We start from the raw sequence: 13,705 nt of genomic DNA on the forward strand, positions 1-13,705 counted from the left end.
GGCCTGGTTCGATATTTTTCATTCAGAAGTTCATATGTTCTCTCAATTTGATGAATATCTCTGGTTTCTTCTTTCCATAAATCTGAAGACTTCTCAGATACTACATTTCATTTAATTGGGTCCATATTTCTTTACTCATTTTCTCTAATTATAATGAAATCTGATATTTATTCCACTTTTGTTCATTTTTTTAAATTTTTTTCTCCGTTCCTATTACAGTTCTGTCATTTTATCATGTTCTGATATTTTCTTCTGAGACTTAATCTTTTTATTATGTTAACTATATTAGAGTAAATCTATTTTGCATACTTGATCAAAGCCAACATCTGTGGTTTGAATGTTTACAAATCCCTTCCGTGAAATATAATTTGTCTCCTTAAAGCTCTTTCTTTTCCTTTCTCTCTCTCTCTCTCTCTCTCTCTCTCTCTCTTATCTCTTGGACATGCTATTCTGTGTCAAATTAAGATTCTTTAACTTGGTCAAGTTAATTGGGATGGCTCTTTTGAATTCTCTTATAACATCCTCTTTCCCTAATTCTTGTTACTTTTCTGGAACTGTTCAGGAATTCCATTTTTGTTATTAGAAAACTTGCTTCCCAATTTTTTCTGCTTAGATTGTGTTAGTCTTTTGTTTTTCCTATAGGTGATGCATATGTCTTAGTGCTGGAATTCTTTCTTTTTCTTGTGGAGGAGACTGGAAACCATAGTCAATCAGTGCTGCTGGTGGGAATGTGGAGGGTAAAAATATGAAGAGCTCCATACTGGCCCTCCATCTTAAGGCTACTCTTGACTCAAGTCTGTGTTAAAAGTCTCTGTTAAAGTTCATTGCTTCATATAAGTATCTGACCTACTCGGTTCTTGAAAGGAAAGGAGGTGAGGTATCTCAGCTGGCCCAGTTACACCACTATAAAATAAAGCAGTCAGTTCTTATTTTTGTTTTTGCCCCAGAGCTAAGTTTCTATCAGCAGCACAGTCTTTGGCACCCATCTTAAAATTAACTGATATTGGGGTTTGGGCTATAATGTTTTCAATCCTCTGCCCTCCCCGAGGAGGGTAAGGTCTGCTTACAGTACTGCTGGATAGGAACTACGCCATGAATCCCTTGCTTGGTTCCTCTTCTCCTAATTTTACACTCCTTAATCATCAAATTTCTGATATACAGGTGTATGTATCTGTAAGGTAGACCTCACTGATCTAGAGAGTTATTCTGTGATTTGTGGTTTATCTCTGGTTGTGCTTTAATGGGAAATACCACTTCTTGGCACCTATTCCATAATTTGTCTCTACTGTGATGTTTTACTCCATATACTTTTCTGCTGTCTGGAGGAGAAATATTGCACAAAGCTGCACTTCTGGCTTATGCAATGCAGGACATAAACCTCAGGATCCTATGCATGTGAATCCAACTATTAATTTGTTATTGGTAATTCAATAGTCATTTATAAAATGATAAGAGAGATATAACTTCACGTTTCCCCCAGCCTTCAAGCTAAAGCTGCTATAGTTCTCTCATATATATATATGATTTTTTTTCTATGTTCCTGTTTTCACTTCATTTCTAGGCCACATCTATATCTATTACTACTTCTGAGTGTCCATTCATTTTCCTCTTGCCTCTCAATTAAAAGGAATACCACCTGACTTCCTCTAGTGTTTCCTGGATTCTCTTCCCTGTTAGTGATGGTATAAAAACAAAGATTCCTAATCACACATGTTCCAGGTCATGGTGGAATTGGGATTCAGAGCACTCTAATCATCTTCTCTTACCATTAACTCTCTCTGGGAATGTGGACCAAATTCTTTTTTTTTGTGGGGAGGGTGCAGGAGAGTTCTGTTCTGTAGATGTTTCTTTGTTGGGCATGGATGTTGGTTAGTGTGTCCATGACCCCAGCCTGTCTCTGTATTTCTCTAGTAAGGTAGGGCTGGCTGTGGAGACCTATAGCTGGGGTTTCACCACAGCCAGTGATTTTGTTTTCTTTCTTTTTTTTTTTTTTCAAATCATGGCCAATAAGATTGGGTTTCTATTGGAAAATAGCCAATTGCTAGCACGAGGTGGTCTGCCCAGGCCCTCAGGAGAAAAATCAATTTAAATGAAAGTCCTAGTCAGTGTAGTTTTCTTCTGTTGCCAGTTGCTCCCCATAGCTCCTACACTCATTTGCCTGTTTTTGTTTGTACAGTGGTTTGTTTGTGTTTTTAATTGCCACCAGGGCTATTGCTGGGGATTGGTACCAGCACTACAAATTCACCATTCCTGGTGGCTATTTCTTTCTTTTTTTTTTTTTTTTCTATTTTATTGGATAGGACAGAGAGAAATTAAGAGGGGAGGGAAAGAGAGAGGAGAGAAAGATAGACACCTGTAGGCCTGCTTCACCACTCATGAAGCATCCTCCCAGCAGATAGGGAACAAGAATTTGAATCTGGGTCCTTGCTCTTGGTAATGTGTGCACTCAATATGGTGCACTACAATCCAGCCCCACCCACTTGCCTGTTTTGATAGCTGGGGTTTAAATGATTTTTCTGGAATTCACATCTGTTATCTGTGAGATGGTGAATCCCATGCAAGTTACTTTGCTATTGCTCTCAAGTAATTTTGAGTGGGAATCGGGAGGTAGCGCAGTGGGTTAAGCGCACGTGGCACAAAGCGCAAGGACAGGCAGAAGGATCCCGAGTCCTGGCTCCCCAGCTGCCGCGGAGTCCCTTCACAGGGGTCTTATCTTTCTCCCCCTCTCTGTCTTCCCCTCCTCTCTCCATTTCTCTCTGTACTATGCAACAATGATGACATCAACAACAATAATAACTACAACAATAGAACAACAAGAGCAACAAAAGGGAATAAATTTTAAAAAATAATTTTTGAGAAGTGTTTTCTTGAATTTATTTTTTATCTCCACTTTGCAATATTAAGTCAGAAGAATTAAGTAAAAATAAGTGTCTCATTATTTTTCATCCTTGATCATAAAGACTGAGATTGTAGTACTTAATTTTTAAGTGAATATAATGTAAAAATGCATTTAATCTTCCTGAAACTTTAAAGAAAAATTTGGTTCTCTGAGCCAATACACTGAGGGCTCTATACCTAGGATTCTTTACCTAATTAAAAAGGGAACCAAGATGAACATTTCCTCAGAAAAATTATTAAAATTATAGTTTTAATAAGTGATAAACAAATGATTATGACCTTATTGTGGATCACACAATATGAGAATGGAAGACTCATGGCAGAAAGAAACCTGCTTGAATAACTGAGAATCCAGAGTAGCTGTTTAGCATTAAAAAAAATGGATTTGAAATGGGAGAAGGAGATGTCCAGGGATAGATGAAGTGTGTTTTGCTTCAGTAGTTGGTATATAATAGGACAGTTCAAATATCAAGTTTACAACCTTTTCCTGATGGTAATACTTTTTAGGCTACTAGGTTTTTTTTGTTTGTTTTTTATTAGTGATTTACATATTTTAAGATTATTGAGTATAATTCCCACCATTCCCACTACCAGAATTTTGTGTCACACTCCCCCTCCTGTATAAACTGCAGTAGTTCTCCCAAATCAGAAATATATTGAAATATATTTACATATACATGTATATAAAAGCATATATGCATGTGTATATGTATATATATACAAATATGTATGTATGCATGTATAAATATATATGTGTGTATATATATGCACAATAATATGTGTATATGTATGCATATTTGCCAGTAAATCCTTTGGCCAACTGTATACAGTGCTTCTAAAGATTGGCAAGGTGTGATAATAATGATGCCCTTTCAGAAGTTTTTTTTTTTTTACTACTGGGGTTCAGTGCCAGCATTACAAATCCACTACTCCTGGCAGAGATTTTTTTTCTTTATTTCTGTTTTTTTTTTATTTCTATTATACTTGTTACTACAGAGAAACAATGAGAAGGGAGGGGAGATAGAAATGAAGAGAGCTGCAGACCTGCTTCATCACTCATGATGCTTCCCTCCTGCATGTGGGGAGCATGGTTCTGAATCCCTGGGTCCTTGCATATAGTCATATGGGCACTTAACCAAGTACAAGACAGCCCAGCCCCAGAAGAGAAAACCACTTTCTTTTGTGTCATTTATTGAATAGCTAGAGTGAAAAAGAACACTAGAGAATGCAAAGTAAAATAGGAGAATCCCAAGATACCAAAATAGGAACCTAGGATATTCTCTTGGATACTGTGACATAAAAAATTTTGCAGACAAAGGGTGGAGACAAAGTAGCAGAGCTGGAAGGCAAGGAAAGGAGGAAGAACTGGAGGAAGGGAAGCAGACATCATAGATATCCTTTTCATGACTACTCTTGACTGTCTAACTTAATACAATAACATTTTGCTTTCAATGAATCAAACAATGACCTCTAATAATAATTTCCATACTAACAGAGGTAAGAACCCCCTTATCAATTGGGGTGTGTGTGTGTAATACCCTTTAACAAATAGTCTACCTTTATTCTAATGAAGAGTAGTTGAAACAAACTAGTGGCTTTTATTCTAGGAAGAGCTGTGGTCCTAGTGGCAGGAAGGTTGAACACTGCAGGAAGTCCATCTCCTAGCTTTCTCACTCCCCACCACATCCACTGCTCCACCAGTATAGAATCAGAAACTTCTTAAAGGAGATCTGATCTGCGTTAATAAACTCTGTTCTCAGATTGTGCAATAAAGCACATTTTCCTGTATGCAGAAGCAGTGATTTCAAAGTTGACTTTCTATGGCAATGAGAAGGACATTTGTTTAACTTCAGTAGAACTAGATTCTTCCTTTTCTCTTAGCTCCTGTACTTTCCTTGATTCTATGTAGGAGTTCCCCCCCCCCTTTGATCTGTCTATTTATTGACAGGAAAGAGGGAATTTGAGAGAGGAGGGAGAGATGGGGAGAGAGAAGGAAGACACCTGCAGCCATGCTTTACCACTCCTGAAACTTCCCTCCTGCAGCCTGAGAACAGGGGTTTCAATCCAGGTCTTTATGCATGGTAACCTTTGCAATTAATGTGCGCACTGCTGCCTGGCCCCAAAAGTAGGAACTCTTAAATCGGCTGGGATCCCTGGTATCAGATATTCAGTCTTATAAACCCATTTAAGAAGTAATTGCTATTTTACACAGACAAACTAGTAAGCATATATGCTTCAGAATTCGAAGATAATATCTATAACATGAACTATTCTTTTTTTGAATTTTTTTATTATTGGGAAATTAATGTTTTACATTCAACAGTAAATACAATAGTTTGTACATGCATAACATGAACTATTCTAATAGAGATACACATATATTTTTTTTATTCTTCAGGATTTTTGCTACTACCGAGGGTATATTGAAGGTTATCCAAATTCTATGGTCATCATTAGCACGTGCACTGGACTCAGGTTGGGACATCTAATTTTGTCCGCTTATAAAATTAGAATATTCTTTTGGGAAAAAATCTGAACAAATTTTAAAGAATGTTCAAGGGTTCTAAGTTGAAGATGTTGATTTCAGAAATCTGTTGGCTATTACAATAAGGAGATTCTTGTAATGCTCCTATCTTTATGTTAAATCTGATACATTTGTACTCTATGGGATATTAATTACTAGGTGAATAGTATAGCATTATTCTGTGCCATGTGGTAGTAAGTTTGTGGATATTCAGTAAATCTTTTCTCTATGTTACCAGTGTTACCACATGCAACCTTAAGAGTCAAACTGAAAAAAAAAAAAAAAACAACCATACTGTTAAAAATCTGACAGTTTATTCACACAAAGTGCTTTATTCATGTATTTTTTTTTTTAACTTGTAGGGGCTTACTGCAGTTTGAAAATGTTACTTATGGAATTGAACCATTGGAACCTTCAATTGGTTTTGAACATGTAATTTATAAAGTAAAGCATAAGAATGCTGGTATTTCACTATATTCTGAAGAAGATGTTGAGTCGAGAGATTTTTCTTATAAAATACAAAGTATACAGGTAGGTGCTTAGTTGAGTAAACCATTTGTGTATTTCTATACAATTTTTAAATGATAACTTTTAAACTTTTAAATGATAACTGTTAAATTAATAATGCTGAGTTCTTTTCATAGTAATTATTATAACAGGTGTTATAATAGTAATCACTTATGTTCTCATTATACTATTATTAATAGTACAGTGGCTATTGGGTGTCTTAAGTATTTTATTCATCTACTTCCCTTAAATTGCTTTATGAATATTATCAATCAAGTTTTGATAATGGAATAAAAATAAGTATTATAAATAAGTGATTATAGATAATAATAGATAAGTGATAGAAATAGGAGCAGAATATAATAGATAGCACCAAACTTGTATTGTAAGCTTTAAAATTAACCATGCAATTTTCTACAACTTGGACAGAGCTAGAAGGAATTATGTTAAGTGAGCTAAGTCAGAAAGATAAAGATGAGTATGGGATGATCCCACTCATCAACAGAAGTTGAGTAAGAAGATCTGAAAGGGAAACTAAAAGCAGGATCTGACTAAATTGAAAGTAGGGCACCAAAGTAAAAACCCTGTGGGTAGACATGCAGCTTCCTGGGCCAGTGGGGGGTGGGAGTGGGTGGGAGGGATGGGTCACAGTCTTTTGGTGGTGGGAATGGTGTTTATGTACAGTCCTAGTAAAGTGTAGTCATATAAATCACTAGTTAATTAATATGAGAGGGGGAAAATTAATTGTATGTCTCAAAGTTTTTAAAACACAGACTGAGTCTTTTTAATATAGGCTGTGTATTTGATATGCGGACTCTCTCAAAAGCCTAGACCAAGTAGATCAGAAGCAACCAATGGCATAGTTTCATTTTTTTAAATAACAACAAAATATGACAGCTATGATAATCACAATCTCTACTAAATTCCAGATTTGTTCTTTCCTCTTTGATGCTTTTTATATGTAAAATAGTTTAACTAAAATGAGGTTTTGTTGAACAGTCAAGCGGTTAAATATCAATAAAAAAATCATTTCAGGTTCTAGAATAAGCACTACAAATGCTTCCTCTGTCTCTGACACTTATTTTTCCTCTGTTTCGATTTTCCATCGTTTGTAGATGATATAATATATTGGTAATAAATATTTTGTGCTCTATACTCTATAAAACTGATTCTGAAACCTGTCATGCAAGTCCTCAGTGACATTTTTTTTCTCAGTTGCCATTTTAAAAAATGAGGACAGCAGATAATCTATTTTATCAGTTCCAATAACTATAACTTATTTTTGTTTTTTCTCTTCTTTCTCCCAAAGTCTAGCTCATATAAATAAATCAGAGTTCAAACACCGAGAAGTATTAACATTTGTGTCAGCTTTTATCATGATGGTAAAAGTCATTGCACCCAGAGCCCACATGTTAAGAATAACTGTAGTCCATTTTTTTTTCCTCCAGGCTTATTGCTTGACTCGGTGCCTGCACCATGAATCCACTGCTCCTGGAAGCCATTTTTCCCCCTTTTGTTGTTGCCTCGTTGTGGTTATTATTATTGTCGTTGTTGATGTTGTTAGTTATTGGATAGGACAGAGAGAAATGGAGAGGGGAAGACAGAGGGGGAGAGAAAGATAGACACCTGCAGACCCGCTTCACCGCCTGTGAAGCGACTCCCCTGCAGGTGGGGGGCCAGGGGCTGGAACCGGGAACCTTATGCCGGTCCTTGCGCTTTGCGCCATATGCATGTGCTTAACCCACTGCGCCACCGCCCGACCCCCACTGTAGTTCATTTTAAATAGTACTGTCCTTTCTATTTCTTTGCCCCTCAGGGTCTTCACACAAGGTTCAACTTCATTCTTCGGATAATATATTCTTACTATTCAGAGTCTTAGATTAAACTATACTGCATTTTAATGTATAATAAGATTATTAAGCTAAGCGAAATATACAGCTTTTTAACAAGGATTTCTTCAGAGAAGGTAGTAATAATAATGCTCTGATACCAGTGAGAAAATGTAGGATAGACTGTAAAGGAAATCTAATTTCTAAGTAAATTAAGTTTGATTTGATAGGTGTGAAATAGGAGCCAAGGTGATCTTTTGATACTTTTAAGGTCTGCTTTACAATTATTCTGCAATTTTGACATAAAATTTACAATGTTTTTCAGACATTTAGACCACTCTCTCAATATATAGAAATGCATATTGTAGTTGAAAAAAAGTTGGTAAGTATATTCTGACTTTTTTTCAATTTTTATCAGCATTGTTGAGGGCTTTAAACAATTGAAATGCATTGAAACAAGAAAATAAATTGTGATTTACAATGAGTCTCTGTTTTGGATTTATCTCTTGGTTCTGCATAGATAGGTACTTTCACTTGGTGATTTCACTGCTCCTGGGTTAAGTTTACATTCTAATAGATGGATAGATGAATAGACAAACAGGCAGACATAGGGAGGGAGGGAAGGAAGGAAGCATGGATGGACAAACAGACGGAGAGAAAGACAAACAAAAAACCAGAGTAACCACTTTCTCTTATGTCTTAGTCTATATCATGTTGTGCAGGGATGTAACTCTGGGTCTCCCACATGAAAAAACAGTCTTGCACTTGCTAAGCCTGTTTTCTGGCCATTTTAATGCATTACTAGCAGATTTAGGCATTTAGAAATAAAACATTTATGTGTATTATTTTATATAGCTAAATTAAAATAATTAATACCTTTACATAACCCTCCAGTTTTATTCATCTTTCCCATTCCCCTAATTCTTAATGACCAATGATCTTTTTACTATTTTTACCTTTAACAAATGTCATTTAACTGAAATAAATAGTATGTAGTCACTTCATTTTATTCATTTCATTTTTTAGACATTGTTTACATATTGAAACAATAAAAAGGTGAGAGCAAATCAGGGCATCACTGTGCTACATACAATGTCAGGAATAGAATTTAGGACCTTTTGGAGTCTGTCGGTAGCACAGCAGGTTAAGTGCAGATGGTGCAAAGTGCAAGGAGTGCTGTAAGGATCTGGGTTCAAGCCCCTGGCTCCCCACCTACAGGGGAGTCACTTCACAAACTTGCAAGAATGAGAAGCAACAGAAGGGAAGAAAGAGAGAGAGAGAGAAAAAGAGAGAGAGAGGAAGGAAGGAAGGAAGAATTTAGGACCTTACAAGTCCAACATTTCATTTACTGGTCTACTTTATGAAGACTCATAAATGAGGTAGTACTCTTATACTATAGAACTCAGAGAGTTCCCTCACCAACTTGTTATATGTAAACACAATAAAAACTATGTCCATCTATCAAGAGGATTCTCATGAGACACCAAATCTATTTACTTTGTGATTATAGACTTAGCAGCCTCCAGAACTGTTAGAAATATATGTTTGTTGGTTAAGCACCCAGTCTATGTTGTCTTTATTGGAAACCAAACAGATTAAGATGTGATCTTTCTAGAAACTGCAGTATTTGGGGGGTGGGGAGTGGAGTTGTATATTTTAAAGGTTGACACTATATCAGGCCATTCATGGTATTGCTGGGTCTGCTTTCAGTCTGCAAACTGAAAGACGTGAAAATTCAGGACTTTCTCAAGTTTTATATGTCTTGCCTGGGCCTATGTATGGTTTTCTTAACTGCATAAATTAGCAGAGAGGCAAGAGTAAATGGAAGAGACCACAGCACCAAAGTTTCCTTCAATGTAGTGGGAACCAGGCTCAAACTTGAGTCACTCACGTGGTAAAGCAGTGCAAGATCCAAATGAGCTATTTTGCCAGCCCTGGCTGCTTTGAATATCTCAGTTTCCAGAAGAGTGTCAGCCCCATTCTCCTCAGGGCTGGATAGTTCTCCGCCTGAAATCTTTTGCTCTACACATCTGCAGATCTGTCATTCCTCTGTCATTTTCTAAAACAATGAATATTACCTGAAATCTGAGTTAAGGAGTTGTGAAACTTTTTTTTTCATAAAATCTTCAGACATATTAGAACATTATAAATAAGACTTTTCTAAGGTTCCTCTTCTTTGAGAGAGGTATCTGGGAATTAGATTGTTGTCTTCTCCAGACTCACCCATGCCATGCTAAAGAAGGACTAGGACAAGGGAGAGAAAAAAATACCCCAAACCTTGCTATCTTTTTCAAGGTGATATTTTCATTATTGATTGTACATTTATTGATTCTGGTTGATCTTTGTTTTCTGCTTTAAATTTCATATTATGTGACTGTTCTCACAGAGTTGAAGGATATTTTAAACTTCTTGTTCTTTCTTTTTTTTATAAAGACTACTTTAAGAATGTTATCAGCTAATCCCAGTAGATGTGATATTTTATTTATGAGAGAACCAGAGTGTCCCTTTTTGTATTTGGGAGATAAGAAATAAAACCAGGGACCTCATTCTTGCAAGTTTGATGCTCTAATCACTGTGCTACCTCCTGTGGTCACTTGAGTGTCTATCATTTTATGTGCTAGATACTGGAATTTTATGTATATTATCTAGCCATCTGCAAATACTTATAGTTTTACTTTTTTTTCCCCAAGTCTGTACATTCCCATATCATTATAACTCTTAGTATTCCTTAAGTAAAGATTATAGCTTTTGGTTGAATAAAACTGGCTGGTACAGAGACCTTGTCTTTTATTAATATATTTTCTTAACCAGAACACTGTGCTAGTCAGACATATTGTGGAATGGGGGACTGAAAGTGGGACTTTGGAGCCTTAGGCACAGGATTCTCTCTGCATAATCCTTATGTTCTTTCTCCTGCACTTTCTATTAATCTTAAATGAAAAATACCACTTTAGCACCACTGTATATGATGTCAACTCTTGATTTTTAATATATGGATTTTACTAAATCAAGATATAGTCATCCTATATCCATTTTGTTAAAAGTATTTATAAATCATAAATGAATATTTACCCTTGTCAATTTTTTTCTGAATCAGGATGTATTATTTCTTTTATTTAAAATTTTATGTATTTATTCTTGGATAGACAGGGAGAAATTGAGAGGGGAGGAAGGGTAAAGAAGAGAGGCAGAGAGACACTTGCAGCCTTGCTTCACCACTCATGAAGCTTTGCCTCTGCAGGTGGGGATCATGTGTCCTCATACACTGCAATGTGAGCACTTAACCAGGTGTTGAGCCATCTGTATATGCCTGTAATAAGTCCCACTTGATGATGATATCTGACTCTCTTAATATGTTGTGGAAATTAGGTTGCTAATATCTTTCAGAATTTTTGAAATTATATTCATCAGAAATATGTCTAATTTTCTTGTGTCTTTTGTTATCAGAGAAGTAATTTTTTATAAAATGAGTTGGATAATGTTACCCTCTTTTCCTTTTTGAGAGTTTGTACTATAGTTTTTCATTTCATGGTTTAAATTTTTCATACTTAATACAATTCTCTTATCTCTTTCTCTCTCTCTCTCTCTCTCTCATCACCAGTGTTATTTCTTGGATTCTGTGCCTGCATATCAAATCTATCACTCTCAGTGGCCATTTTTGCCACTTTATTTTCCCTGTATTGTTGGTAGAACAGAGAGAAACTGAGAGGGATTGGAAGAAAAGAGGGTGAGAGACAGGAGACACATGCAGTGTCTCAGATAACACTTGTGAATCTCCCTCCCCCACCACAACTCCCCTGCCTGCAGATGTATAGAGCTAGGGCTCAAACCCAGATCTTCAAGCATGGTAATGTAGATATTTTACCCTAGTGCAGCACCACCTGGCCCCCAAATACAAATATTTCTATAGTATTTAACAATGTTTAACTACTCATAAACTTTCAATTTAACTGTTTCTTATGTCATATTGAATATTTAAAAGAACAGCTATCATTAAATTATGTATATTTAGATCTAAAACAACTTACGTTTCAGTATGAACAGATGGGCTCTGATGTAGCTATTGTGACACAAAAAGTTTTCCAGCTGATTGGATTAACCAATGCTGTAAGTAATCGCTTTTTAGCACACGTATATTTAGTTATATTTTCTGTGATTTATTATGATACTGCCTGGAGGAGGGTGAACAATGGGTGAGCTCATTCATAGGTGGAACTCAAGAAACAAGAATACTTTGATGCAAGGCACCAAACTGTATTCTACGTGTGAGTGAGATCATTCAGTAGTTGTCTTTCATCTCTTTACTCACCTTACTAAAGATAGTCATCATCCATGGAAATCCCTGAGTGCCCTCCATGGTACATCCAATGTGGTGATGGGGTTCAAATCCAGGGTCATGCACTACTGGAGGAGTTATATTTTGGCCCCTCAATTTTTATTTTGATCCAAGTTAATTTTTCAGTTCAAATATTGACTTTGATATTGTCCCTTTTATAATGTAAATGAAACTAATTGTATACATTTTTTAAAAACTCAAGGAATTCAGATGTACATATACGAGTCCCCTCAGAGTCCCCTTTACTTCTGTCAGTATTGGTTTGTGAAGTGTAGTGAGAATCTTAGCCTCAGACCATGCAGTAGAATTCTTTCGATGCCCTGTCTATCTGGCTAATTCTTAGCTATTTCTATTTGGACTGAAAGAGGAAACTCTATTACCATCTTGCTGACACTTAGCAATACTATTTTTATATATTTAATTTATTGATGGAATAATTTAGATAAACTTCACTTGGGCTTACTTAGGTATAAACATATCAAAATGTTCATTATTAGTAACTTACAAATTGTTATCAATGAGTAATATATCCACTGTTGATCAACTTGTATAATTACTAACATTTTGTGAAATCCAAAAATCCAGATTTACTATTCAATTGTGTCACAAATCTCAATGCTACATATTTTTATATTCACAGTTAAATTACCACATATATTTAAGTAATTATGTTTGACCACATTTTTATTCATGTTTTCTATTTTAGATTTTTACTTCATTCAATATTACAGTAATTCTGTCTTCATTGGAACTTTGGACTGATGAAAATAAAATTCCAGTAACTGGAGATGCTAATGAGTTACTACACAGATTTTTAAGATGGAAAAAATCCTATCTTGTTTTACGACCCCATGATGTGGCTTTTTTGCTTGTGTAAGCTTATTTTGTCATAACGATAGATTATAGAAAGAAATATCCCAATATGGCCTATTTTCTGACCATTCCCAGGAATAGTCAAAATATCTAGTAACATTTTCTTTTCTTATGTAAGAAAACCTTCCACCTTCTCCACCCCATAATGACCCTCCCTGGGTCCATACTCCAAGTGGGTTAAAGAATAGGAAAGCTATCAGGGGAGAGGATAGGATACAGAGTTCTGGTGGTGGGAATTGTGTGGAGTTCTACCCCTCTTATCCTATAGTTTTGTCAATGTTTACTTTTATAAATAAAAAGTTAAAAAAAAAAAGAGACATCTGACAATATTCAGCTCAATAAATCTGCTTTATTTTGGAAAAAAAATACTATTTTCAACAGTGCAAGTTTACAACAGAATTGTTGATAAATTATTGTATTTATGGTTTGTAATAAAAACTAACTCAAGTTTGCATTATGCTTTGTAGTATATAGCATATCATAAAATATCCTTATTTTATTATTATATCTGTATTTTATAAACAAAGTAGCTCAGCTTCTTTATATGATTTATTTCCATGAACAAAAACAAATGAGGAGGCATGTGGTTGTGCACCTAGTTAAGTGCACCTATTACCATGCACTAGGGTCCAACTTCAAGCCTGTGATCCCCATCTTTAGTGGGAAAGCTTCATGAGTGATGAAGCAATGCTGGAGGTATCTCTCTACCTCTCCTTCCTCTCAATTTTTGCCTGTTCT

At 35.6% G+C, this 13,705-nt stretch overlaps 1 protein-coding gene across 7 annotated transcripts in view; it reads left to right on the forward strand.

Annotated features, from left to right (window-relative positions):
* The window catches only part of LOC103107907 (disintegrin and metalloproteinase domain-containing protein 2-like), a 152,928-nt gene that overhangs the window by 17,007 nt on the left and 122,216 nt on the right, over positions 1-13,705 (forward strand). For all 7 annotated transcript variants that reach the window (XM_060182170.1, XM_060182162.1, XM_060182153.1 and 4 more), the window contains 5 exons: positions 5,297-5,373; positions 5,785-5,953; positions 8,084-8,140; positions 11,794-11,865; positions 12,801-12,967. In XM_060182170.1, the coding sequence (XP_060038153.1) occupies positions 5,297-5,373; positions 5,785-5,953; positions 8,084-8,140; positions 11,794-11,865; positions 12,801-12,967 (542 nt within the window). The remainder of the gene's footprint in view (positions 1-5,296; positions 5,374-5,784; positions 5,954-8,083; positions 8,141-11,793; positions 11,866-12,800; positions 12,968-13,705) is intronic.

This window comes from Erinaceus europaeus, chromosome 2 (genome assembly GCF_950295315.1).
Source record: "Erinaceus europaeus chromosome 2, mEriEur2.1, whole genome shotgun sequence".
Taxonomy (NCBI): Eukaryota; Metazoa; Chordata; class Mammalia; order Eulipotyphla; family Erinaceidae; genus Erinaceus; species Erinaceus europaeus.